The following is a 27802-nucleotide window of genomic DNA, read 5'->3' as shown; positions in this document are numbered from 1 at the left end:
AGTGCTGGATTACAGGCATGAGCCACCACGCTGGGCCCCTTCTCTCTTTTCTTTTCTTTTTTTTTGAGACTGTGTCTCGCTTTTTTCCCCCAGGCTGGAGTGCAATGGTGTGATCTCAGCTCACTGCAACCTCTGCCTCTCAGGTTGAAGCGATTCTACTGCCTCAGGCTCCTGAGTAGCTGGGATTACAGACACCTGCCACCATGCCCAGCCAATTTTTAAATTTTTAGTAGAGACCTGGTTTCACCATGTTGGCCAGGCTGCTCTCGAACACCTGACCTCAGGTGATCTGCCGGCCTCGGCCTCTCAAAGTTCTGGGATTACAGGCGTGAGGCACTGAGCCTGGCCTGGCCCTTCCCTTAGTAAGTCTAGTGATGTCCATCAAACTATAAATCCATTTCCTCATCACACTTCAGGCATTTGGGAGGTGGACTGCGTGAGTCAAATATCATGACAAGAAATGGTGCATCCTTCAAGGACATGGTAATATAAGACTAAAAATTCTAAGGAATGCTGATCCAAGGAACTAACACCCTAAATTTTGTAAAATTACCAAATTACCTGTTAACTTCTCTAATGACTTTATTTCCCATGGATCTGCTATCCCAGACCTCTGGAGAGGTAGCCTGCTAGGATTTGCTTCACCTGGTCGACAGCTCGCTCCCTCTGAACTACTCTTAAGAACAGTCAAATATATTCGCTAAGACTGTAGTACAGGGAAGGCCCTTGCAGCTGGGACAGTATGCAGGAGCATCCAGTCTAGAAAGCAGAGGCCTCCGAATGTGGAGGAACAGGGAGTTTGCCATTTACTTGGTGTGTTCAGTTATGGGCAATTTATCTGTTATGTCCAGAATACTACAGTCGACTTCGCTTGTGGGACAGGGTTCGCTTGTTGTAAGGGTTTAAGTGGGAAAATATGTGCCAAATACAGAACAAATTATGCTCATTGTTTTCTTGTTCTAGCAAACTCATCCTGTGTTCCCTGATTTCAGACCCAAGGACTACCTAATTTGTAAAAGGTCGATGATTAAATAGAGAAGTATGCCAAGTGCTGTGGCTCACGCCTATAATCCCAGCACTTTGGGAGGCCGAGGCGGGTGGATCACCTGAGGTTGGAAGTTTGAGACCAGCCTGACCAACATGGAGAAACGCCGTCTCTACTAAAAATACAAAAATTAAGAGGGGCATGGTGGCACATGCCTGTAATCCCAGCTACTCAGGACACTGAGACAGGGGAATTGCTGGAACTCGGGAGGCGGAGGTTGCAACGGTGAGCCAAGATCGCACCATTGCACTCCAGCCTGGGCAACAAGAGTGAAACTCCATCTCAAAAAAAAAAAAAAGTAAACATGAAAAAAAACAAGCCAGGTGTGATGGCTCACACCTATAATCCTAGCACTTTGGGAGGCCAAGGTAGGTGGGTCAAGAGTTCAAGACCAGCCTGGCCAACATGGTAAAACCCCATCTCTACTAAAAATACAAAAATGAGCTGGGCATGGTGGTGCACCCTCTGTAATCCCAGCTGCTCAGAAGGCTGAGGCAGGAGAATCGCTTGAACCAGGGAGGCGGAGGTTGCAGTTAGCCTAGATCACGCCACTACACTCCAGCCTGGGCAACAGAGCAAGACTCCATCTCAAAAGAAAAAAAAAATAGATAATTAAACTGGCATAGATGTGAATTGGGCAAAATCTGAGGTCTAATGGTTGATGAGTCTGGGCCACTCCCCCAGAGGTTTATGATGGGGTTCCAGCATGTTTTACCTCCAAAAGTTCCTCCACAGGATTCACATATACAGCAAGGTTTGAGAATCATTCTAGAGATACAGCTCAGAGTAAGAAAGACTAAATGATTTTTACAAGGTGCTGGCAATTAACTGTTTTTGTCAGTGGGATGAGATTCTCTGATTTTCTGGTTAAATGATGTTCAATTCCTCTGTAGAGCTGAATCACTCGGTGGGAGTGGGGGACTTCCCCATCAGGTTTAGGAACGTGGGTCCGGAGCTTTCAGAACTGTCCTGCTTGCCAGGCATGATAGCTCACGCCTCTAATCTTAGCACTTGGGAGGGCTGAGGTGGGAGGAACACTTGAGGCTAGGAATTGAAGACTAGCCTGGGCCAAACAGTGAGACCCTGTCTCTTTAAAAACAAAAAACGAAAATGAACTGCGTTGGTTAAGCTGTGAAATATTATGTATTATTTAGATAAGTAATACTTCGTTTTCATTCTATTAAGTAGAGAGTCACCTTTGAAAGGAGTGTAACGGGGCGAATGCAAGTACTAGAGAGTCTAGATCAAGAGTCTCATTTTGCATCAACTAAAATTTTCATTCACTAAGCAAAAATATTACACTTTTCAGTTGACACTGTTTACCTATTTTTTTCAAGTGGGTTTTATCTTATCTGCTTATTTTTTAAATGTAAACACAAAAGCTCCAAGTGGTCACACAGAATGACAGAAGTAAACTCGAATTCTAGTTTTCAGTGTATAGGTTTTGCACCTATCTTTAGTATTTTGGTTGATGGTATTATTAATGGACTTGTTGAATTTCAGTTTTCAGTTGTTCATTGCTAGCATACAGAAACGAGTATTTTGCAGTAAAATGTACAAATATGCACACATTTTAAGTGTACAATTTACTGTGCATAGATGAATGCAGACAGCCAAGCCATTACCGCCATGGTCACGATGTGGAGTGTTTCCATCACCAAGTTTCCTTGTGCCCTTTCCTGGTTGTCCTAAACTGTATCTGCAGCCCCAGGCACCACTTATCTGCTTTTTACCACTGGAGACTTCATGTCTTAGAGAGTTTCCTATAAACAGGATCATACAGTAATGTCTTATTTAGTGTCTGGTTCCTTTCACTCAGCAGTTTTTGCAATTCAGCCATGTTGCTGTTTGTGTTAGCCATTCCATCTTCCTGTTGCTGTGTAGGTTTCCAATGTACAGATGTATCACAGTTTTTTGTGCATTCACCTATTGATGGAAATTTGGGTTGTTGACCATTTTGGGCAATTATGAATAAAACTGCTATGAATATTTGTGTACAAGTCTTTGTGTGGACACGTTTTCCTTTCTCTTGGGTAAATAGGATTGGATATATGGGAGTGTATATTTAACATTACAGAAAACTACCAGAGTTTTCTGAAGCAGTTGTACCTTTTTGCACCAGCAATGTAAAAGGTTCAAATGGCTCCACAGATGCACCATCATTTGGTATTGTCACTCTTTTCATTGCTAGCCTTTTTTAGTGGGTGTGCTGTACTATTTCAGTGGAGTTCAAATGTAGTTTTTTTGTGTGTTTTTGAGAGTTTCGCTGTTCTTGCCCAGGCTGAAGTGCAATGGCGCGATCTGGGCTCACTGCGACCTCCGCCTCCTGGGTTCAGGCAATTCTCCTGCCTCAGCCTCCTGAGTAGCTGGGATTACAGGCACGCACCACCATGCCCAGCTAATTTTTGTATTTTTAGTAGAGATGATCTCGATCTCTTGACCTCATGATCCACCCACCTCGGCCTCCCACAGTGCTGGGATTATAAGTGTGAGCCACTGTGCCGGGCTCAAATGTAGTTTTACATGTTCTGACATGATGTTGAGCATTTTTGTTTTGGTTTCTGTTTTTGAGACAGAGTTTTACTCTGTTGCCCAGGCTGGAGTGCAGTGGCATGATCTCAGCTTACTGCAACCTCTGCCACCAGGGTTCAAACAATTCTCTTGCCGCAGCTTCCCGAGTAGCTGGGACTACAGGCACGCATCACCACGCCCAGCTAATTTTTGTATTTTTTAGTAGACAGGATTTCACCATATTGGACAGGCTGGTCTCAAACTCCTGACCTCAGGTGATCCACCCACCTTGTCCTCCCAAAGTGCTGGGATTACAGGCATGAGCCACCACGCTCAGTTGATGTTGAGTATGTTTTTATGTGCTTACTGGCCATAAATATATCTTTCTTTGTGAATTATTTATTTAAATCATTACTCTTTTTTTTTAATAGAGACAGGGTTTCACCATGTTGGCCAGGCTGGTCTCGAATTCCTGACCTCAGGTAACCCACCTGCCTCAGCCTCCCAAAGTTCTGGGATTACAGGCATGAGCCACCATGCCTGGCTCACTCCATGTTTTAAAATTTTTGTAAGTTATTTTATTTCTTCCATGGTGATTTAGAGAGACTCTTTTCAAGCCAGTACAAATATTTCGTAACTCGTATGTGTCCGTTTTCTAAGAAATTGAGTAATTTGTTTCACAATAAGCCACGTCCCATCTTTCAGCAAGAAAGACATTCAATTTGAAGGGTAAAGACATTACACACTGAATCAGAACAACTACAATTTGCTGTAAGTATTTCTTTGGGGGAGAACACAGCACCATCTACTCAATAAAGAGAAGCATTTTAACAGTTCAGAGGTATTTTATTTTATTTTATTTTAACACTTGTTATGCTATGAATTCATACGGAAGAGGTTCCAGCAGCTCAGGCTCCTTCCTGTTGGTTCTCACAAAGTGCTCTTCCCTGGGCAGGGCAGGCCGCTGCTTCAGCTGAACCCAGGTGCCTTTCTCTTTGGCTTCCTTCTTTTTCTGATGATCTTCCTTCACGTGTTTCAGGAAGCAATCTCTGCTCTAAGAGTGCTTAATGTGCTCAATATGCACATTAATTCTTTGGCAAGAATCTTATCCTTAACTTGTCTGTTTGCAACAGTGCAAAGAGCATGGTGGGGAACATTGTAGACTCCTCCACTTTTGCCATGGTAACACTTGTGGGGCATTCCTCTTAGAACAGTACCCATTCCCTTGATGTCTACATCACCTTATAGATTCGCATATAGGTGGCCAAAGGAACAACTCCATGTTTTCTTTTTTTGTTTGTTTTGAGACGGAGTGTCACTCTTGTTACCCAGGCTGGAGTGCAGTGGCGTGATCTCGGCTCACCGCAACCTCCGCCTCCTGGGTTCAGGCAATTCTCCTGCCTCAGCCTCCTGAATAGCTGGGGTAACAGGCATGCACCACCGTGCCCAGCTAATTTTTGTATTTTTAGTAGAGACGGGGTTTCACCATGTTGGCCAGGATGGTCTCAATCTCTTGACCTCGTGATCTGCCCACCTCAGCCTCCCAGAGTGCTGGGATTACAGGTGTGAGCCACTGCACCTGGCCAATATCACCTTTCTTGTAGATTCGCACATAGGTGGCCAAAGGAACAACTCCAAGTTTTCTAAAAGGTCTGGAGAACACATGTCCAGTGCCTCTCCTCTTTCCCTTTGTGTTTGTCATTTCGGTGAATTACCGGAAAATGGCAGTTCTGGCCGAAAGCTTTGCTCCATTTTTAACGGTGTTTTAAAATTTTGAAGAAGTGGGCTGGGTGCAGTGACTCCCTCCTGTAATCCCAGCACTTTGGGAGGCCAAAGTGGGTTGATTACCTGAGGTCAGGAATTCGAGACCAGCCTGACCAACGTGGTGAAACCCCGTCTACTAAAATACAAAAATTAGCCAGGCTGGCGGCGGGTGCCTGTAATCCCAGCTACTCGGGAGGCTGAGGCAGGAGAATTGCTTGAACCCAGGAGACAGAGGTTGCAATAAGCCAAGATTGTGCCTCTGCACTCCAGCCTGGGTGACAGAGTAAGACTCTGTCTCAAAACGAAAATGAACAGACAAAAAATTTCAATGAAGTTAGACCGTATGCAGTGGCTCACACCTGTAATCCCAGCACTCTGAGAGGCCGAGGTGGGTGGATCACGAGGTCAAGAGATTGAGATCATCCTGGCCAACATGGTGAAACCCCGTCTCTACTAAAAAATACAAAAATTACCTGTAATCCCAGCACTTTGGGAGGCTAAGGCGGGTGGATCACGAGGTCAAGAGATCGAGACCATCCTGGTCAACAAGGTGAAACCCCGTCTCTACTAAAAATACAAAAATTAGCTGGGCACGGTGGCGCATGCCCGTTACCCCAGCTACTCAGGAGGCTGAGGCAGGAGAATCGACTGAATCCAGGAGACAGAGGTTGCAGTCAACCGAAATCTTACCACTGTACCCCACTGGATGACAAACAGACTCCATCTCAAAAAAAGAAAAAAAAAATACATTTCTAGTTAACTTATGTATGGCATAAGTTACGGATCTATATGTGTATTAGTCCATTCCCACATTACCGTAAAACAACAGACTGAGTCGTTTATAAAGAAAAGAGGTTTAATTGGTCACAGTTCTACAGGCTGTATGGGAAGCATAGAGGCTTCTGCCTATGAGGAGGCCTCAGAAAATTTACAATCATGGTGGAGGGCGAAGGGGAAGCAGGCATGTACCACATGGCCAGAGCCAGAGCCGGAGAGCGAGGTGGGGAGGTGCCACACGCTTTTCAACAACCAGTATCAGGAGAATAGCACCAAGAGAATGCCACACTATTTATGAAGGATCCACTCCCATGATCCAGCCACCTCCCACGAGGCCCACATCCAACACTGGTGATTACAGTTTGACATGAGATTTGGTGGGGGCAGATCCAAACCATATTAATATGGATATCCAGTTTTTCCAGTATTATTTGTTGAAAATACTTATTTTCCGGGCTGGGCATGGTGGCTCATGCCTGTAATCCCAGCACTCTAGGAGGTGAAATCAGGTGGATCACTTGAGATTAGGAGTTTAAAACCAGCCTGGTCAATGTGGTGAAACCTTATCTGTGCTAAAAATACAAAAATTATAGCTGGGCACGGTGGCACGTGCCTGTAATCCCAGCTACTCGGGAGGCAGAGTCAGAAGAATCACTTAAACCCAGGAGGCGAAGGTTGCAGTGAGCCAAGATCACACCACTGCGCACTAGCCTGGGTGACAGAGCAAAACTCTGTCTCCAAAAAAAAAAAAAAAAAAAAAGACATTTTCCCATGGATTACTCTGAAACCTTTGTAAAAAAAAAAGTAAAAGTTTACCCAATATGTGTGAATCTACTTCTGCACTCTATGTTCTGTTGATCTATAGGTCTATACTCTTTTTTTGTTTGTTTTGTTTTGAGATGGAGTCTTGCTCTGTTCCCTAGGCTGGAGCACAATTTCGGCTCCCTGCAATCTCCACTTCCCAGATTCAAGTGCTTCTTCTGCCTCAGCCTCCTGAGTAGCTGGGATTACAGGTATGCGCCACCATGCCCGGCTACTTTTTGGTTTTAGTAGAAACAGAGTTTCACCATGTTGGCCAGGCTGGTCTCCAACTCCCGACCTCGTGATCTGCCTGCCTCAGCCTCCCAAAGTGCTGGGATTACAGGCGTGAGCCACTGCACCCACCCTGTACTTCTATACTTTCACCAATATCAAAATATCATACTACAGTTTTACAGTGTCTTGAAGTCAGGTAATATAATTCCTCCCATGTTGTTACTTACATTTTTCGAAATTGTTCTGGGGCCAAGGAAGGTGGCTCAGATCTATAATTTCAACACTTTGGGAGGCAGAGGTGGGATTTGAAGACCAACCTGAATAACATAGTGAGACCTCATCTCTACAAAAATAAGAAAATTGACCTGGCCTAGTGGTGCATGCCTACAGTCCCAGCTACTCAGGAGGCTGAGGCGGGAGGGTCCCTCGAGCATAGGAGTTGGAGGCTGCAGTGAGCCATGATTGTGCCACTGCACTCCAGCTTGGGCAACAGAGCAAGACCTTGTCTCTAAATAAATAGCTTTGGCTAATCATTTCTTTGCATTTGCATATAAGTTTTTAAATCACTGTATCAATTTCTATGAATAAGCCTGCTGAAATTTTAAAAGAGATTATGTTGGATACACAGATGGAAGAACTGACATGTTAACAAAGACTATTGAGGCTGGGTGCAGAAGCTGACGCCTGTAATCCCAGCTACTCAGGAGGCTGAGGCAGGAAGGATTCCTTGAACACAGGAGGCAGAGGTTACACTCCAGCCTGGCTGACAGAGTAAGACTCCATCTCAAAAAAATGAAACAAACAACAAAGAGTACTGAATCTGCCAATTCGTAATGAGTGCCTCTCTTCATCTAGCAGACCTTCATTCCTACCTCTCAACAGTGTGCTATAATTTCATTGTACGGGTCTGACACATTTTTTTGAACTCTCACTGCCTCCCTGAGTAGAAGGAATTGTTTTTATTTTGCAAGATATATACATTAAAAGCAAAAATAGGCCTGGCGCGGTGACTCACGCCCGTAATCCCAGCACTTTGGGAGGCCGAGGCGGGTGGATCACGAGGTCACGAGGTCAAGAGATTGAGACCATCCTGGTCAACATGGTGAAACCCCGTCTCTACTAAAAATACAAAAATTAGCTGGGCACAGTGGCGCGCGCCTGTAGTCCCAGCTACTCGGGAAGCTGAGGCAGGAGAATCACTTGAACCCAGGAGGTGGAGGTTGCAGTGAGCTGAGATCGTGCCATTGCACTCCACTATGGGTAACGACAGCGAAACTCCGTCTCAAAAAAAAAAAAAAAAAAAAAAAGCAATAACAACTACCAAGTGTACTTTTACCATCTTTTCCTAAAAGGACATTTTAATGCCAAAAACACAGATGGCATGAGCTCAGTGTAGTAACGGTGGCTGAAATCTACCTATATGGCACCCATGTGCTGGCTCCTGTTCTGAGGAGTCACGAAAACTGGAAAGGGAGTAACCCAGAGGCCGACCAATTCCATGTCCGTTTTCTTCCACCTCCAGTTCACCTAGCCTTTATGGCAGACAATAATGGCCCCGAAGATGTACATGGCCTGATCTCTAGAACCTGCCACATGCTGTCTCACAGGGCAACAGCAACTCTGGATGGAGGGAATTAAGCATTGACACCAGGAACCTGATCCTGAATTATCCTGACGGGCCAAATGTCATCCTAAGAAGTGAGGGTCAAGGTCAGAGGACTGACAGGGAGACAGAAGCAGAGGTTGGAGCCCAGCACTCTGAGAACAGGTCCATGAGTCGAGGAATGCGGGCAACCTCTAAGAGCTGGAAGAGGCATGAAACATTCTCCCCTAGAGCCTCGGGAAGGAACGTGGCTCTGCAGACACCTTGATTTTGGGCCATGAGACCCATTTTGGACTTCTGACCTCCAGAAGTGTAACAGACTTGTGTTATTTGTAAGCCGCTGGGTTTGTGGGGATTTGTTACAACCCATTTTTGGGAACAATGACCCAGAAGGAGGGTGAGGACAGAGAAGCCAGAGTCAGCACAGAGGTGCCAGGAAGTGGGAGCAGAGGAGGGGCAAGCTGTATCCCAGACAGTAAGAGGAGTTGAGTGATTGGGGCTGGTCAGGCTGCATGAGAAGGGAGATGGACGAGGCCACTGGGTTGGGTGGCGCAGAGGCAACTGGCAGCCTTGACAGGAGCTGCTCCCTCTGGAAGAAAGGAAGGACGCCCAGCTGCAGTGGACTGAAGGCTCTTGCTCACTTTGCCTCACCTAGATGCCACACTTCTGCTGCCACATCCCAGCACCCAGCAGGCACGAGGTACGTGATGAACACCTGACCGCTCTGACTCTACCCACCCACTACTTGCCGATGACACGCCCTCAGGCCCTTCTGCTGCTTGAGGTGCCTCAGGGCCCTTGCACTGGCTGCTTCCATGGCCTGGACCACTGTTCTTAGAGGCCTCTGCGTGGGTGCCCCGCTGCTCATCACCCAGGGCCCACACAGCAGCCACGGGCCACTTGAGAGTGTCACGTATTGAAAAGGCAGTGTTTTGAAGACATTAGAGTCAATTAAGGTTATCGAAACTAAATTTACCCTTTTGTTTTGAGCGTTTTTTATTTATGCATGTATGTATGTATTTATTTATTTATTTTTGAGGCGGAGTCTCGTTCTGTTGCCCAGGCTGGAGTACAGTGGCGAGATCTCGGCTGACTGCAACCTCCGCCTCCCGGGTTCAAGCAATTCTCTTGCCTTAATCTCCCAAGTAGCTAGGACTACAGGCGCAAACCACCATGCCCAGCTAATATTTTGTATTTTTTTAATAGAGACGAGGTTTCACTGTGTTGCCCAGGCTGGTAGCGAACTCCTGAGCGCAGGCAATCCGCCCACCTCGGCCTCCCAAAGTGCTGGGATGACAGGGGTGAGCCACCATGCCCGGCCTCCTTTTCATCTTTTTTTTTTTTTTTTGAGACAGAGTTTTGCTCTTGTTACCCAGGCTGGAGTGCAATGGCACGATCTCGGCTCACCGCAACCTCCGCCTCCGGGGTTCAGGCAATTCTCCTGCCTCAGCCTCCCGAGTAGCTGGGATTACAGGCACGCGCCACCACGCCCAGCTAATTTTTGTATTTTTAGTAGAGACGGGGTTTCACCATGTTGACCAGGGTGGTCTGGATCTCTTGACCTCGTGATCCACCCGCCTCGGCCTCCCAAAGTTCTGGGATTACAGGTGTGAGCCACCGCGCCCGGCCTCTTTTCATCTTTTTTAACGTGGTGACTAGAACACGTAAGATGGCTTCTGCGGCTCAGGTCACGCGTCCCCCTGGACAGAGTGCCGTAAGCCCGGCTGCAAGCTTCCCCTACAGAGCCAGGCAGTAAGTGCTTCCAGCTTCTCAGGCCCTCTGCTGTGGCCAAGGTGGCAAGAGCCAGCCACAGATGACGTAAACAAAGGCTGTGTCTGGGCACCGAGACTTCACAAAGAAAGGTGCTGGGCTGCGCTGGGAGGGCCCCAGACAGTGAGTCGGACATGCCTGCTGCGTGGTAACGGATCCAAACCCGGTGCCGGGCGCAGCAGAAATACAAAAAAATAGCCAGGCGTGGTGGCGGCCGCCTATGATCCCAGCTACCCGGGAGCCTGAAGGAGGAGAATCGCTTGAACCCAGGAGGCTGAGGTTGCATTCAGCCAAGATGGCGCCACTGCACTCCAGCCTGAGCGACAAGAGGGAAACTCAGGAAACAGGAAAGGAAAGGAAAGAAATAGCCGAGGCGGGTGGATCACGAGGTCAAGAGATCGAGACCATCCTGGTCAACATGGTGAAACCCCGTCTCTACTAAAAATACAAAAATTAGCTGGACATGGTGGCGCGTGCCTGTAATCCCAGCACTCTGGGAGGCCGAGGCGGGTGGATCACGAGGTCGAGAGATCGAGACCATCCTGGTCAACATGGTGAAACCCCGTCTCTACTAAAAATACAAAAAATTAGCTGGGCATGGTGGCGCGTGCCTGTAATCCCAGCACTTTGGGAGGCCGAGGCGGGTGGATCACGAGGTCGAGAGATCGAGACCATCCTGGTCAACATGGTGAAACCCCGTCTCTACTAAAAATACAAAAATTAGCTGGACATGGTGGCACGTGCCTGTAATCCCAGCTACTCAGGAGGCTGAGGCAGGAGAATTGCCTGAACCCAGGAGGTGGAGGTTGTGGTGAGCTGAGATCGCGCCATTGCACTCCAGCCTGGGTAACAAGAGCGAAACTCCGTCTCAAAAAAAAAACAATAAAAAAATAAGGCAAGAAAGAAAGAATAACCCAAACCTCCCCGGAGAGAGGCCTGGGCTCGGCCCTCCGCCCCTAAGTCACTCTAAGCCCTGGGTCCCGAACGCATGAGAAGGGCCAGCCTGCTCGGGGGCCCAGCCCAGCCCAGCCCCACGAAGAGGGGTTCGGAGTGGAGGCTGGCCCGGCGCTACCCTTGACCTTGGGGGACTGGAGGCTGAGGTCGGCCGCACAGCACGCGGAGGAGTCCGCAGGAAGATCCCAACACCGAGGTCTGAGGACGGTCCCCGGGTGCCCGCCGGGAGGACCGCGGGGAGGGGGCAGCGGACGAGCGGTCTCCCGGCCCTTCTCCCGGCTGCTTCCGGCGCGTCCTCGTCTGGGAAGCCGGGACCGTGACCATGGCCGTGAGGCCCGTGGAGAACTCGCAAGTACGCCCGGGTCTCGGCGCCCTCCTGACTCGCGGCTGGCGCTGGGATGCAGGCGCCCCACGTGCACTGTCCCTCCCGCGGCGCCGTGGCCTCCCCACCGTGGTCACACGGGTTGTCGGGGGTTACGCAGTCTCTTCCCTCGGCTTCCTCGTGGCTCCCCGCTCCCCTCCCGCCTCGCAGCCCCGCCAGGCTCACCGGAGCTCCTCCCGCAGGGCCGCCGCCTCCTTCCCGCGCTGCGGCTGCCGGCGTGTCGGGTCGGCGGGCAGCGCGCTCAGGAACTGCTCGGGCAAGGGCTCCTCAGTGCGCGCCTCGGGCCGCAGCCAGTCCCGGCACAGGCCGCGGAGCAGCCCCGGCGAGGAGCGCGGCCGGCTTAGCCCAGTGGAAGCGCCGGAAGCGGTGCCGGAAGCGGTGCCGGAAGCGGTGCCGGAAGCGGTGCCGGAAGCGGTGCCGGAAGCGGTGCCGGAAGCGGTGCCGGAAGCGGTGCCGGAAGCGGTGCCCGAAGCGGCCCCACAGGCAGCCCGCGCAGGCCCTCGGCCGCCTGCTTCGCGGGCACCGCCACCTCCATGGAGCCTCCCCGATGGCAGGCCTGCCCCGCACGGCCGAGGGAGAGAACAGGGCTCAGCGAGGGACGGCACTGGTTCGGGCGCTGAGGAAAGGGCGTCCCACTCCTGGGCTCCCACGGAGTCAAGTCCTGACTCTGCCCCTCCCCGGGCGCCCCCGCCCCCGCGGCCTCTGCACCTCAGTCTCGCAGCTCCTCCCGCAGCTGCCCGACCGCACTGAGGCTCTGCAGCGAATTCCAGCTCTGTGTCCTTGGACAAGGGACAAGGCACCTTTGGTAACACGCTGTATCTCCGCTTCCTTAGCTCACTCTCAGGCCGGGCCCCCCAGGCCCCCGCACCGCCCGCACATGCGCACAGAGCTCCCCGGGACTCCTTACACGTGTCATTCGTGGTTGCCGGTACACAGAAACACAGCTAATTTTTGTGTGGATCCTTTTATCAAGTGACTTTGCAGACTTATTAATTGTGGTAGCTTTACTTTACATGACTTAGGGTTTTCCATGTATACAGTCATGTCTTCTGGGAATAAAGGCGGGATTCGATTTTCCTTACGATTTAAATGGCAGCATTAGAACTTCCTTACCGACTGGCGGGGCGCGGTGGCTCAAGCCTGTAATGCCAGCACTTTGGGAGGCCGAGGCAGGTGGATCACGAGGTCAAGAGATCGAGACCATCCTGGTCAACATGGTGAAACCCCGTCTCTACTAAAAATACAAAAATTAGCTGGACATGGTGGCGCGTGCCTGTGATCCCAGCTACTCAGGAGGCTGAGGCAGGAGAATTGCCTGAACCCAGGAGGCGGAGGTTGCGGTGAGCCGATATCGCGCCATTGCACTGCAGCCTGGGTAACAAGAGCAAAACTCCGTCTCAAAAAAAAAAAAAAAGAACTTCCTTACCTATTTAAATGCCTTTACTCCCCCTGCGTTACTGCACTGGCTAGTTTCTACAATAGGGTGTCGAAAAGAAGTGGCAAGGGCAGGCTGGGTGCAGTGGGTCACGCCTGTAATTCAAGCACTTTGGGAGGCCGAAGCGGGTGGATTACCAGAGGTCAGGAGTTCGAGACCAGCCTAGCCAACATATCGAAACTCCTACTAAAAATACAAAATTAGCTGGGCGTGGTAGCATATACCTGTAATCCCAGCTACTTGGGACGTTGAGGCAGCAGCATGTCTTCAACCGGGCAGGTGGAGATTGTAGTGAGCTGAGATTGAGCCGTTGCACTCCAGCTTGGGCGACAAGAGTGAAACTCCATCTCAAAAAAGAAGAAGTGCATTCTTGCATAGTTCCCAGTTTTAGGGAGAAACCATTCGGGCTTTCACCATCATCATTAGGTGTGGTGTCAACCTTGAGTTTGTCACATATCTTTTATGAGGCTGAGGAAATTCCCTTCTATTGCTCATATGCTCACAGTTTTTATTACAAATGCAAATTAAATTCTGTCAAATGCTTTCTCTGTATCTGTTGAGATTATATGATGATGTTGAGGTTTTCCTCTTTGTTCTGTTATTATGGTGAATTACATTGATATTAAAATATTAAACCCATCTTACAAGCCAGGGAAAATTGACACTTGGTTATGGTTATGTATCTATATCTTACTGGATTTGATTTGCTAAAATTAAAAACATTTTTTTCTTTTTTTTAAATACAGATGGGGTGTCACCATGTTGGCCAGGCTGGTCTTGAACTCCTGACGTCAGGCGATCCACCCATCTCAGCCTCCCAAAGTCCTGGGATTTCAGGCATGAGCCACCACGCTTGGCCAAAAACTTTTTTTCAAAACCATTTTATTGGCCTGGTACAGTGGCGCATGTCTGTAATCACAGCATTTTGGGAGGCTCAGGTGGGCTCATCACTAGAGCCTAAGAGTCCAAGACCAACATGGGCAACATGACGAAACTCTGTCTCCACTAAAAATAAACAAATTAGGTGGTGCACGTCTATAGCCTAGCTACTCGGGAGGCTGAGTTGGAAGTCACTTGAGCCCAGGAAGTCGAAACTGCAGTGAGTCAAGATCACACCATTGTACTCCAGCTTTGGAGACAGAGCAAGACCATCTCAAAACAAAACAACAACAACAACAACAACAAAAGCAGCCAGTGCGGTGGCTCATGTCTGTAATCTCAACACTTTGGGAGGCCAAGGCGGTGGACTCCTGAGGTCAGGAGTTCAAAACCAGCCTGACCAACATTGAGAAATGAGGTTTCTCAACGTTGCTGAGGTTTATCTTAATCCATGCTCAAGTGATCCTCCTGCCTCGGTCTCCCAAAATGCTGAGATTACAGGTGTGAGCCACTGTGCCACACTTACATGGTGAAAGCTTGTCTGTACTAAAAATACAAAATTAGCCGGCTGTGGTGGCGTACTAATGTGGTCCCAGGTACTTGGGAGGCTGAGACAGGAGAATTGCTTGAACCCAGGAGTTGGAGGCTGCAGGGAGCTGAGATCGCACCTCTGCACTCAAGCGTGGGCAGGACGGAGCAAGACTTCATCTCAAAAACAAAACAAAACAAAAGAAAAAACAAATCAATTTATTAAGCTAGAATTCACCTGCCATACAATTAAATTTACCCACTTAAAGTGTACAATTCAATTATTTTAGTATATTCTCGGTTACACGTAATTATCACCACAGTGAATTTTAGAACATTTTCATCACCTCATAAAGAAACTCAATCACAAAAAAAAAGAGCTATACTCTTTAGCTGTCACTTTTTACTCTCTCCCCCCCGTCATAAGCAGCCACTAAACTACTTCCCCTATCTTCCGAATTTACTGTTGTAGATGCTTTATTAAATAATATAAAACGTTATCTTTTGTGACTGGCTTTTTTGCCTTAGCATGATGTTTTCAGGGGTCATCTGTGCTGTGGTATACGGCAGTGCTTCATTTCCCTCTCAGTTTGAATCAGTTCCATTGCATGATCTGCCACATGGTGTTCATCCATTTATCAGGTGGTGGGCATCTAGGCTTTCACCCTTTAGCTATTGTGAATAATGCCATTAGGAACAGTCCAGTACAAGCTTTTGTGTGTACATGGGTTCTTATTACCTTGGGGTAATATCTGGGAGTGAATTGCTGGGTCATATGGTAATGCTATATTTACTAAAATTAAAAACTTTTCTCAAAACCATTTTATTGGCCTGGTACAGTGGTGCATGTCTGTAATCACAGCACTTTGGGAGGCTCAGGTGGGCTCATCACTGAAGCCTAGGAGTTCAAGACCAACATGGGCAACATGACGAAACTCTGTCTCCACTAAAAATACAAAAATTAGGTGGTGCACGTCTGTAGTCCCAGCTACTCAAAAGGCTGAGGTGGAAGTCACTTGAGCCTTCCACATTTTCTCATTGAGGGAACTGCAGGACTGTTTTCCAAAGTGACTGCACCAGTTTATATTCCCATCAGTCATACATAAGGGTCTGATTTCTGTTTTCTCACCAACGCTTACCTTTTTGTTTGTTTGTCTGAGCCAGGGTGTTACTCTGTTGCCCAGGCTGGGGTCCAGTCACATGATCATGGCCCACTGCAGCCTCAACCTTTCTGGGCTCAGGTGATCCTCCCACCACATCCTCCTGAGTAGCTGGAACTACAGACATGTGCCACCACACCTAGCTGACTTTTGTATTTTTTTTTTATATTTTTTTGAAATATTTCTTGATGAAGTAGGGTTTTCTCAATGTTGCTGAGGCTGATCTCGATCTGGGCTCAAGTGATTCTCCTGCCTTGCCTCTCAAAGTGCTGAGATTACAGGTGTGAGCCACTGTGCCCCAGTAATCTGACTTTTTGATTCTAGCTGTTTAGTGGGTGTGGAGGGATGCTTCATTGTGATTTTGATTTGCATTTCCCTGATAACTAATGATGTCAAGCATTTTTCTTGTGCTTATCCATTTGTATATTTTCCTTGGATAAATGTCTATTCAGATCAACTTGGCTGATTTTAAAATTAGGTTATTTGCCTTTTTGTTATTAAGTTGTGAGAATTCTTTACATATTCTAGGTACAAGTCCCTTATCAGATGTATGATTTGCAAATACTCCCATTCTGTGGGTTGTTGTTTCACTCTTATGGTATCCTTTGAAGCACAAAAGTTTTTGGTTTGTTTTATTTTTTGAGACAGAGTCTCGCTCTGTTGCCCAGGCTGAAGTACAATGGTGCAATCATGGCGCACTGCAACCTCCACCTCCCAGGTTCAAGTGATTCTTGTGCCTCAGCCTCCCGAGTAGCTGGGATTACAAGTGTGTACCACCACACCTGGCTGATTTTTGTATTTTTAATAGAGACAGGGTTACACCATGTTACCCAGGCTGGTCTTGAATTCTTGACCTTAAGTAATCCTCTTGCCACAAACTTCCAAAGTGCTGGGATTACAGGCGTGAGCCACTGCACCTGGCAAAGTTTTACTTTTTTTTTTGAGACAGAGTTTCGCTCTTGTTACCCAGGCTGAAGTGCAATGGCGCGATCTCGGCTCACCGCAACCTCCGCCTCCTGGGTTCAGGCAATTCTCCTGCCTCAGCCTCCTGAGTAGCTGGGATTACAGGCATGCACCACCATGCCCAGCTAATTTTTTTATTTTTAGTAGAGATGGGGTTTCGCCATGTTGACCAGGATAGTCTCCATCTCTTGACCTCGTGATCCACCCGCCTCGGCCTCCCAAAGTGCTGGGATTACCGGCTTGAGCCACCGCGCCCGGCCCTTTTTTTTTTTTTTTGAGACGGAGTTTCGCTCTTGTTACCCTTTTTTTTTTTTTTGAGACGGAGTTTCGCTCTTGTTACCCAGACTGGAGTGCAATGGCATGATCTTGGCTCACTGCAACTTCTGCCTCCTGGGTTCAAGCAATTCTTGTGCCTCATTCTCCCGAATAGGTGGGATTACAGCCCGCCACCACACCTGGCTAATTTTTGTACTTTTAGTAGAGACGAGATTTCACCGTGTTGGTCAGGCCGGTCTCGGAACTCTTGACCTTGGATGACCCACGCACTTCAGCCTCCCAAAGTGCTGAGATTACAGGCGTGAGCTACCGCACTGCCTTGGTGCCATTTCTAAGAATCCATTGCTAAATCATGTCACGAAGATTTACCACTGTTTTTTCCTAAGACTTTTATAGTTTTAGCTCTTATGTTTAGGTGCATGATTTGTTGTGATACTTTTTGTATACGGTTGTTAAGGGTCAAACTTCATGCTTTTACTTGTGAACAGTGGTTTCTCCCAGCATTATTGTTACAAAGGATATCCTGTCCCACACTTAATGGTCTTGGAACTCCCGTCAACTATCTGTTAACCTTGGATACATGGTTTTATTTTTGGACTCTCAATTCTATTCCATTGATCTATACATCTACCTTTATGCCAATATCACACTGTCTTTATTGCAGTTGTTTTGTAGTAAGACTTGAAATCAGGAATTGAAATCAGGACCCGAGTCCTTATTGGTTTTTTTGCTGTGGTGGTTCTTGAAGTTGTTTGCATCTATTTTTATGAGGAATATTCATCTGTAGTTTTCTTTTCTTGTAATATTTATGAGGTTAATGCTGACCTCATACATGTCATTAAGAAACATTTCCTTCTTTGCCTTTTTCTGAGTTGGGATAGGATATTATTTTTTTCCTTCCTTTGTACCCAAGGGAAAGGGACAAATGGGATGGTCGTGGTTGGAGATGCAGGATGGGAAGTTAGGTAGCAAGCTCTGGTGGGGAGGGGGAGGTAATGGTGGTGGGGAGTCAGAGTTCTTCTCCCCAGGGAGTTTCAGGGTGGACTGATAAAAGGCAGTTGTCTCCCAGAGAAAGCAATAATATCCATTTATGTTAAGTTTGTTTGTGTCCTCACTTAATTCATGTGTTGAAATTCTAAAGGGATCCTCTATTAGTCTTTTTTCACACTCAGACATACCTGACAATGGGCAATTTACCAAAGAAAGAAGTTTATTGGACTTACAGTTCCATGAGGATATCTCACAATCATGGTGGAAGCGGCAGACAAGAGAAGAAAGCTTGTGCAGAGAAGCTCCACTTTTTAAAACCATCAGATCTCCTGAGCCACACTCACTCTCAGAAGAATAGGATGAGAAAGATCTGCCCCCATGATTCAGTTACCTCCCACTGGGTCCCTCCCATGGGAATTGTGGGAGTTACAATTTGAGATGAGATTTCGTTGGGGGCACAGGCATACCATACCAGATCGGAGGCGGTGGCTTCCGCCTGTAGTCCCAGCACTCTGGGAGGCCAAGGCAGGCAGATCGCTTGAGCTCAGCAGTTTGAGACCAGCCTGGGGAATGTGGGGAAACCACATCTCTACAAAAAAAAAAGACAAAAAATTAGGCATGGTGGCACACACCTGTAGTCTCAGCTACTTGGGAGGCTGAGGCGGGAGAATCACTTGAACCCAGGAGGCAGAGGATGCAGTCAGTGAGCTATGATCATGCCACTGCACTCCATCCAACCTGGGTGATAGAGCAAGACCATGAAAAAAATAAAAAGAGAGAAAGAAAGAAAGAGAGAGAAAGAAAGGAAGAGAAGGAAGGAAGGAAAAGAAAGAAAAAGAGAAAAAGAAAGAAAGGAAGAGAAGGAAGGAAGGAAAAGAAAAAGAAGAAAGAAAAAGAAAGAAAGGAAAGAAAGAAAGAAAGAAAGAGAAAGAAAGAAAGAAAGGAAGAGAAGGAAGGAAGGAAAAGAAAGAAAAAGAGAAAAAGAAAGGAAGAGAAGGAAGGAAGGAAAAGAAAAAGAAAGAAGAAAGAAAAAGAAAGAAGAAAGAAAAAGAAAGAAAGAAAAAAGAAAGAAAGAAAGAAAGAAAGAAAGAAAGAAAGAAAGAAAAGAAAGAAAGGAAGGAAGAAAGAAAGAAAAATTAGAACCCCCAGGATGTGCTATTATGAGGTGGGGTCTTTGGTAGATGACTAGGTCAGGAAGACAGAGCTCTTACGAATGGGATCAGTTTCCTTTTAAAAGACCCTCCAGGAAGTTCCCTTGCCCCTTTTACCAAATGAGTTCACAGCTAGAAGACAGCCAACCTCATAAGAGGCTCACAATTCCCTGAATCTGCTGGCACCTTGTTCTTGGACTCCCAGCTCCAGAACAAGAAATATATTGTCATTGTTTATAAGCCACCCATTCGATGGTATTTTTGTTTCAGCAGGCTGAACAGACTAAAACACATGGGTAGTAGTAACGTCTGCAAGATTTCCCATTAAACATGGGAGTGTAGGGGTGTACATTTTGGCAGACAGTGGGGAGTATGCCAGGATTATGGGCTAGGGAAACAATGAGCTCAGCAAATGTGTCTAAGTGCCCGAAGTTATGTTGTCTCCTACGCAGGAAGCAGTCATCTCCAAGGGTGAGGTAGCCCCAGGGGACAAGGGTGGGTGTGTAGTGATCCAGACTGTGAGAGCTCAACAAGGTAGGTGATTGGGGTGTGGACTTAATTCACTGCTCCAAAAGGGAGAACTCGCCGGGCATGGTGAGTGAGTCACTGTGAGGCCTGTAATCCCAGCACTTTGGCCAAAGTGGGCAGACCACCTGAGGTCAGGAGTTCAAGACCAGTCTGGCCAACATGGCAAAACCCTGTCTCCCACCCAAAAAAAAAATAGTGGGACATGGTGGTGCACACCTGTAATCCCAGCTACTTCGGTGGCTGAGGCAAGAGAATCACTTGAACCCGGGAGCTGGAGTTTGCAGTGAGCCGAGATCACACCACTGGACTCCAGCCTGGGCAACGCAGAGGAATTCTGTCTCAAAAAAAAAAGGAAAACTCACTGACCTCTTACCCAGGGCCTCACAGCTGGATCGAGACATCATTTAAAACAAACAAAACACCAAACGATGTTACCCTAATATTCAAATATCCCTGTATTACTTTAGCTTTGTTCCATACATTTTAATGCTTTGGTTTTCATTTTCATTCAGTTCAAAATATTCTGTAATCTTCCTTGAGATTTCTTCTTTGACTTCTGGGTTATTTTAAAGTGAATTAATTTTCAAATATTTGGGTATTTTTCAGGTATCTTTCCATTTTGGTTTCTAATGTAATTCTTTTTTTTTTTTTTTTGAGACGGAGTTTCGCTCTCGTTACCCAGGCTGGAGTGCAATGGCGCGATCTCGGCTCACCGCAACCTCCGCCTCCTGGGTTCAGGCAATTCTCCTGTCTCAGCCTCCCAAGTAGCTGGGATTACAGGCACGCACCACCATGCCCAGCTGATTTTTTGTAATTTTTTTTAGTAGAGACGGGGTTTCACCATGTTGACAAGGATGGTCTTGATCTCTTGACCTCGTGATCCACCCGCCTCGGCCTCCCAAAGTGCTGGGATTACAGGCTTGAGCCACTGCGCCCGGCCTGCCGGCCTGGATTCTAATGTAATTCAATTTTGTTCAGATAACATGCATTGCTTGATTTCAGTCCTTTTACATTTACTGAGATTTGTTTCATAGCCCATGACATTTCTATTTTCGTGAGTGTTCCAAATGCCCTTGAAAGGAATGTGTATTCTGCTGTTACTGAGTGGAGAGTTCTGTGAATGTCCTAAGGGAAATTAATTGCTCAGTTCGTCTGTATCCTTACTGATTTTCTGTGTACTTGTTCTATCAGCCTCCTGAGTGGCTGGGATCACAGGTGCTCACCACCATGCCCAGCTGATAGAACAAGTACACAGAAAATCAGTAAGGATACAGACAAACTGAGAAATTCCCCACCTTGGCCTCCGAAAGTCCTGGATTAGGTGTCTGGTATATTTGCATATCTTTTGTGTGTGTGTGACAGAGTCCCAGGCTGGAGTGCAGGGGCATAATCTTGGCTCACTGCAACTTCTGCCTCCCAGGTTCAAGTAATTCTCCTGCCTCAGCCTTCCGAGTTGCTGAGATTACAGGCATGCACCACCACGCCTGGCTAATCTTCGTATTTTTAGTACAGATGGGGTTTTGCCATGTTGGCCACGCTGGCCTCGAACTCCTGACCTCAAGTGTTCATCCTGCCTCAGCTTTCCAAAATGCTGGGATTACTTACAGATGTGAGCCACTGCACCCAGCCATTTACATGTCATTTTCTAACTTCTTCTTGTCTCACAGGTAGATTATTTTTCTCTATTCATATAATCTTTATGCTTTCAAATTTAGCCTTTTTTTCTGCAATGTCTAATCTGCTGTTAATCTCATCCTGTGAAATTTGTTTCACATACTGCATTTAAAAAAAAAATCTCTAAGTTATATAAGGATCTTTTTACATATTTAATTCCTTCACTGTGTTTATATTTTCTTTTAAAATCATCTTATTTCAAGGACAGGTAAGCAATAACTACCTAATATAGGTCACTTGAGAAATTCCTGTGAATAGACATTTGAGTTCTGTGCCAGTAATCATGTAATGTACGAAGAAGATCAAGATCAAGAAGACATGATGGCTCTTAGCCTACTTTAAATGCTATGAGGTCACCAGAATAGTATGTGGAATGGTTGATTCTGCTTAGAGGGCTGGCGAATCCAAGAAAGCATCACAGAGAAACGTCAGACGTCCTCTGGTTTAGACATAAAATTGTTGAAGAAAACCTTTATGTTAGGTTTGGCTTGATATAAAGAAAAAGGATCCCTTCTCGGCTCTTGGTCCTCCAAGAGGAATGACATGGCAGGTATAACAAATCTACCATTGGGTCAGGTGGTAAGCTATTACATGGTTTAGAATTAACTCTTTATTTTTTTGTTTTGTTTTGTTTTGAGGCAGAGTTTCGCTCTTGTTACCCAGGCTGGAGTGCAATGGCGCGATCTCGGCTTACCGCATCCTCCGCCTCCTGGGTTCAGGCAATTCTCCTGCCTCAGCCTCCTGAGTAGCTGGGATTACAGGCACGCGCCACCGTGCCCAGCTAATTTTTGTATTTTTAGTAGAGACGGGGTTTCACCATGTTGACCAGGATGGTCTCGATCTCTTGACCTCGTGATCCACCCGCCTCGGCCTCCCAAAGTGCTGGGATTACAGGCTTGAGCCACCGCGCCCGGCTAGAATTAACTCTTTATTTACTTCCTGGAGGTGGGGAAATTCTCTCTATCCAAGTGTTCTGAAGTCAATCCTGGTAAATGTGAATCAGCATGTTAATTCCCTACCTTCCCCGGTCATCTTAACTCTGTAGCTTGATGACATGAATATACGGAGCAAAAAGACTTTGGTCTAAATATCAAAGTTTATTGAAATAAAATATAATCTATAATAAAAAATACTACAGGTGTTATTCACTGGTTACAGTTTTAAGTATATTAACAAAAACAGCCAACATTTTAATCCAACAAGGACACTATCTTTGTGATACAATAACAAACTTGAAGTAAATTTTAAAGAATACTGAATAATTCTGTCAGAAATATTTTATACTTTCCCACCTTTTTGGGAATATCCTCCAAAGTGAAACTTTTGAAACTGAACACAGTGTTTTTAAGAATTAAGTAGTTTTAGAATAATTAGCATTTAAAACAATAAATTCATTTCACAGAAATTCAGCTCAACCCTAAGCTGGGGAGATGGTTTTAGGTATCTTTATTAAAAAAAAAATGTATTTCAATGCTTTCCTATGAATTTCTAGGGTTGCTATTATTCCTTAATTGAAATTAAAGCTGGTCATAAAGTAAAACAGATGAATTATTTCAAAAGTAAAAAGGGTATTAAGATAGAAAATGAAAGAAGAAGAAAAAAATAGGCACTCATATACAATTTATATATTTAAATGCTGGAGAACTCAATAGCCAATCTCCGCCTGGCACAAAAAGATCTTTGATACGTCACAGCAAATTGACCCAATTAGTCCAACAATAAAGTAGAGAAAGAAAACTTGTTTCTCTTCCTTGCTGTATTTCAAGATAATTTTCCACTTGCTACTCCTAACAATATGTGCCTCAATCCAATTGTTCTGCACAATCCAAGGAAAAAGATGGCTTTAGGAAATGACTTTCAGGGTACCTCTGAAGTTACACAGCAAACATGATCCATTTTGCTGGCTGCTGTGCACCAGTCATACGCCAATCTCCTGTTGTTGTCCTACTTGCAATGTGTGAATCTGTAACAAGTTGACTATTTATTTATTTATTTATTTTAATTGAGACGGAGTTTCGCTCGTTACCCAGGCTGGAGTGCAATGGCGCGATCTCGGCTCACCGCAACCTCTGCCTCCTGGGTTCAGGCAATTCTCCTGCCTCAGCCTCCTGAGTAGCTGGGATTACAGGCACGCGCCACCATGCCCAGCTAATTTTTTGTATTTTTAGTAGAGACAGGGTTTCACCATGTTGACCAGGATGGTCTCGATCTCTTGACCTCGTGATCCACCTGCCTCGGCCTCCCAAAGTGCTGGGATTACAGGCATGAGCCACCGCGCCCGGCCCACAAGTTGACATTTATTAAGCAAGATAACAAAAATCTCTGAGGTCTTTTCAAAACCTCATCTTTAAAAATCTGTAAAACAGAGATACCCTATGTACCCTGAAAAAAATGCTTATTTCACATAATATGTGAAAAACAATAAAAATTCTGACAAAATTGAGAGACATACAAGACAGGTCTTCAAGGATTAAATACCAATATTAGTCTTAAAATATATTGCAATTATGTTTACCATGTAAGATTTGTTTAAAAAATTTTTAAAAACACATTGCATTAGTTAGAACTGCTTTGTCAGGTATTTCAGTTACAAGGCCTATTTTGAAAGGTCACTGATTTGAGAACTTAAAATGGGAATTTCAGTTTCTTGACTTTTTTTTTTTTTTTGAGACAGTGTCTCACTCTGTTGCTCAGGCTGGAGTACAGTGGGGCAATCTTGGCTCACTGCAACTTCTGCCCTCTGGGTTCAAGTGATTCGCGTGCCTCAACCTCCCGAGTAGTTGGGATTACAGGCATGTGCCACCATAGCTGGCTAATTTTTTGTGTGTTTTTAGTAGAGACAGGGTTTCAGCACGTCGGCCAGGCTGGTCTCAAACTCCTGACCTCAGGTGATCTACCCACCTCAGCATCCCAGAGTGCTGGGATTAAGGGCATGAGCCACCGCACCTGGCCGCTTTCTTGACTTTTTATTTACAGCTATAAAATAGTTATGAGAGCCGAAGGAGCCAGGATCACCTTCCAAAACATTTTATTTTATGCATCCCTAGTCTTATGAGGCATTTTTGCTTCTCAAAGCAGGATATTACAGTGCAGATTAAAAGTGGATATTAAAGTTAATGGTGACAAATTATTAAGTGGTTTGAAGAAATTCTTAGAATACCAGATAAAGTAGAGAGACTTAATGGCAGAGTAAGAAGTCTACTGGGGTTCAAAGCTTAGGTTTTATATTTCTGCCATGGTATCTCAACAGTTTCTTTGGGATAGTATCATGGCCTAAAAAACAGCTGTATTAGGCAGGCAAGTCTAAATCTCCTTTCTCAGGACTACAGGACAAAAATGAACTGGAGGCAACAGTTGAAGAATTTTACCCTGTTTTTCAAGTTTAATTTTCTTGAGATCAGAAAAGTAAAGTTAGAAACTAGAATCCTTCATGTAAAAAGTATGTATGCACATCACAATTTATTAAACTCTAATTTCTAATGGCAGAAACACCAGGATGGAGTAGGAACATGCATGAACTAAAATTTAGATAGATATTCAAAATCAGTTAAATTTACCAGAGTCCTGCATTTGGCCTCTCCCATGCCATTATCTCTATTTTGCAATATGTTTTGTTCAGGGAGCCTCTGATTTTAATAATTAAAGTGTCACCTGAGAAGAGTAACCTCAATTCTTCATGTTTTCTCAACAGTTTTAGAAGTGTTGGACATCATTAACAAAAGATAATAAATTATCAGAAAATCTAAGAACTCTAAGATTCTGATGAGTTCCTTTACCATTTTCAGCTACTTTCTAAAAGGGATTTAACATCACATTGTCAAGTAACATTTTACACTAAAAACACAATTTATATAGCCCTAAAATAATAGTATTTGAGAGATCTAAATGAATTCGACCAATGCAAACAAGTTTATATTCTGTATAAGTAATTTGATACTACTGTACTTTATTCCACGGAGAAAAAGGCAAAGAGAATCTAAATATTTAGGTCTGTGAAAGATACTAGAAAAAATAGATTTTTAAATGCTTCTGATACTCCCAAAATACTCTTGATTTTGACTCTATAGTCTGTGGAACACAAAAGCAACTGTAAAATGCATTTGGGAAGAGATGATGCCATACTCAAAGAAAAGGTAATTCTACACATTTTGAGAGCGGTAAGAAAAAAACTGATTTAAGATACATTTTGTTGAGAAAAAAGTGTGCACATTCAAGAACACAGGATGTGTAATATTTGTGATAACTTAAGTCATACTTTGTGCTTATACTATGCCCTGTATTCAGGTGTGTAGAGCACTTAACCAAAAAGAGCATCCTTCACATATTTAAAGAGTACATTGAGGCACAGAAAGTTTGCCCAAGGCAAAATAGAAAGTCAGGTTTTTAGACACAAAATGTTCTAGACTTCTTCATGTCCAATTCCTTAAAATACAAATTGTAGACTATTCGTAATGCCTCCATCTTATCTGATCAAACATTAGTTACTTTACTATTAGAAGTCTGTACATAAGTACTGTGTGATAGGTAATGCCCATAAGCTTTTTATCATGTTTTAAAATAACTAGTGCATGGAACAGGAAAAGTTAATCAAATGTAATCAATTAGCTTTTTCCTTTAAACTTAAATAAATGAGTTACTTGAGGACAGTTCTGGAAATTCTTGCGTGGATTTTTCTCCAGCAAAAGTTTAGATATGTGGTTTACATGTCAACATTAATATATGAACTACAATTATTTTCTTACATATTTATTGGCCTTCTAGTTCTCTTTCCTCTCATGATCTGTCTCTTAGTGAACTGACTGATTCATTGGAAAAAAAAATGCCTTCTGCTGACAAGTGGGATTGGAAAAAGAAAAAAGAAAAAAAATGCTAAGAAGGTTTTGTGCCAGTACAAAATGATTTATCTTGGGTTCAGTCAACTAGCCTCTGATACTAACTTGCTCAGTTAAGCCAAGATCAAGAAGTATGAGAAAGAACTTGGAACATGATAAATAAATTTGAAACATAACATGGGATAAGTAGTCAAAATTAGAAATGTGAGACAATAAAAACAAGACATATTCCAAAGCCTAACCCTAAATTTAAATCTATGCTTCATTCAGGTCTGAAACTGACCTTGAAACATGGAAGACGTTACTTTGCCTAAGCACACGGGACCAGTGTAAAACCAACGCGGATTTTGGCTGCCTCATGCTGCTTGGATTCTTAAAATGGTGATTCTTAAATGCGAAGGAAAGTTTTGAATTCTTTTGAGAATCTAACAGAGGTCATGAAAACTTGTTCAGGAACACACACGTACAGTAAGTACTTTTAAGTATTGATCAGGTACTATAAATCACAGCATTGTGGATACAATGGGATTAGACATGAAGAAAAATTTTGTATTTTTAATAAAGACTGGTTACTAACCTTAAGGAACAGACTTAGACTCTGAAAGTAAAAGGAAGGTGCAATGACCGCATTTCTTCATTCATCTGCCTCTTTTTCAAATCTAATGATGATCTGCTTGAAGCAAATGTGTCCCTAATCTAGCCTATAAACAATAAAAACAAAAACGTTTAAGTTCTAACTTTTGTTAGCACTGTACATGTAATAATTTTCAAGTATTACAAAATACTGGGAAGGAAAGACTTTAATATACCACTATAAAAATCCTATATACTCAAACCAGCAATGAAATGCCTGGATATATAACATGTTACCTTGGGCAAAATTTAAGAAAATAAAGACAAAATCATTCTAAATTTTTTTTCTTTTTTTTTTCAGATGGAGTCTTGCTTGCTCTGTTGCCCAGGCTGGCATGCAGTGGTGTGATGTCGGCTCACTGCAAACTCTGTCTCCTGGTTTCAAGTGATTCTCCTGCCTCAGCCTCTGAAGTAGCTGGGATGACAACTATCTGCCACTACCCTTGGCTAATTTTTGTATTTTTAGTAGAGACAGGGTTTTGCTGTGTTGGCTAGGCTGGTCTCAAACTCCTGATCTCAGGTGTTGTACCTGCCTCAGCCTCCCTAAGTGCTGGGATTACAGGCATGATCTAAATTCTTTATAATCTTCAAGGACATGAATTCAGTCTCTCTGAAAACTTTGTTTAATACAATTGAATATTTCATTCCCCCTCCAACAGTAATCAAAGCAAACATTTTATCATTATTATTCTGGCTATATCCAACTAAATTCCAGGAATGTAAGAGTCTTACTTGGAAATATTACATAGAAAAAGGCTGAATTAACAAATGAAACGTTTTAGTTTTTCCCTGTAAGTATACACTGACATCTATCTACTTATCTGAGAGCAGCACTGCTGGTTGTGAGTGAGTTTGTTTCCTTTCCTTCCAGAGGGAATGCAGTCGGCAGTATTATCTTTGGAACAAATCAAC

The 27802-nt window shown here is 44.8% G+C and overlaps 2 protein-coding genes across 14 annotated transcripts in view; both read left to right on the top strand.

Moving 5' to 3' along the window:
• Positions 1-1050, top strand: part of SLTM (SAFB like transcription modulator) — a 58359-nt gene extending 57309 nt beyond the window's left edge. For 12 of the 13 annotated variants that reach the window (XM_078333265.1, XM_078333264.1, XM_078333263.1 and 9 more), the window contains one exon: positions 964-1024. In XM_078333265.1, the coding sequence (XP_078189391.1) occupies positions 964-1009 (46 nt within the window). In that variant the 3' untranslated portion in view covers positions 1010-1024. Of the gene's footprint in view, positions 1-963 lie in introns of all 13 variants that reach the window. The other variant, XM_078333255.1, reaches the window with a different exon arrangement.
• Positions 1051-11740: 10690 nt separating this feature from the next.
• On the top strand, positions 11741-26656 carry LOC118144774 (uncharacterized). Its single transcript, XM_035258727.3, has 2 exons — positions 11741-12646; positions 26528-26656. The coding sequence occupies exon 1, from the start codon at positions 11782-11784 to the stop codon at positions 12589-12591; it is 810 nt and encodes a 269-aa protein (XP_035114618.3). The 5' UTR covers positions 11741-11781; the 3' UTR covers positions 12592-12646; positions 26528-26656.
• The last annotated feature ends 1146 nt before the right edge of the window (positions 26657-27802 follow it).

The sequence above is a fragment of the Callithrix jacchus genome, chromosome 8 (genome assembly GCF_049354715.1).
Source record: "Callithrix jacchus isolate 240 chromosome 8, calJac240_pri, whole genome shotgun sequence".
Classification (NCBI taxonomy): Eukaryota; Metazoa; Chordata; class Mammalia; order Primates; family Cebidae; genus Callithrix; species Callithrix jacchus.
This window is presented reverse-complemented; position numbering and strand designations above follow the sequence as displayed.

Excerpts from the sequence above, each read along its gene's own strand:
- LOC118144774 (XM_035258727.3), top strand. The coding sequence starts at position 11,782 with ATGGCCGTGAGGCCCGTGGAGAACTCGCAAGTACGCCCGGGTCTCGGC.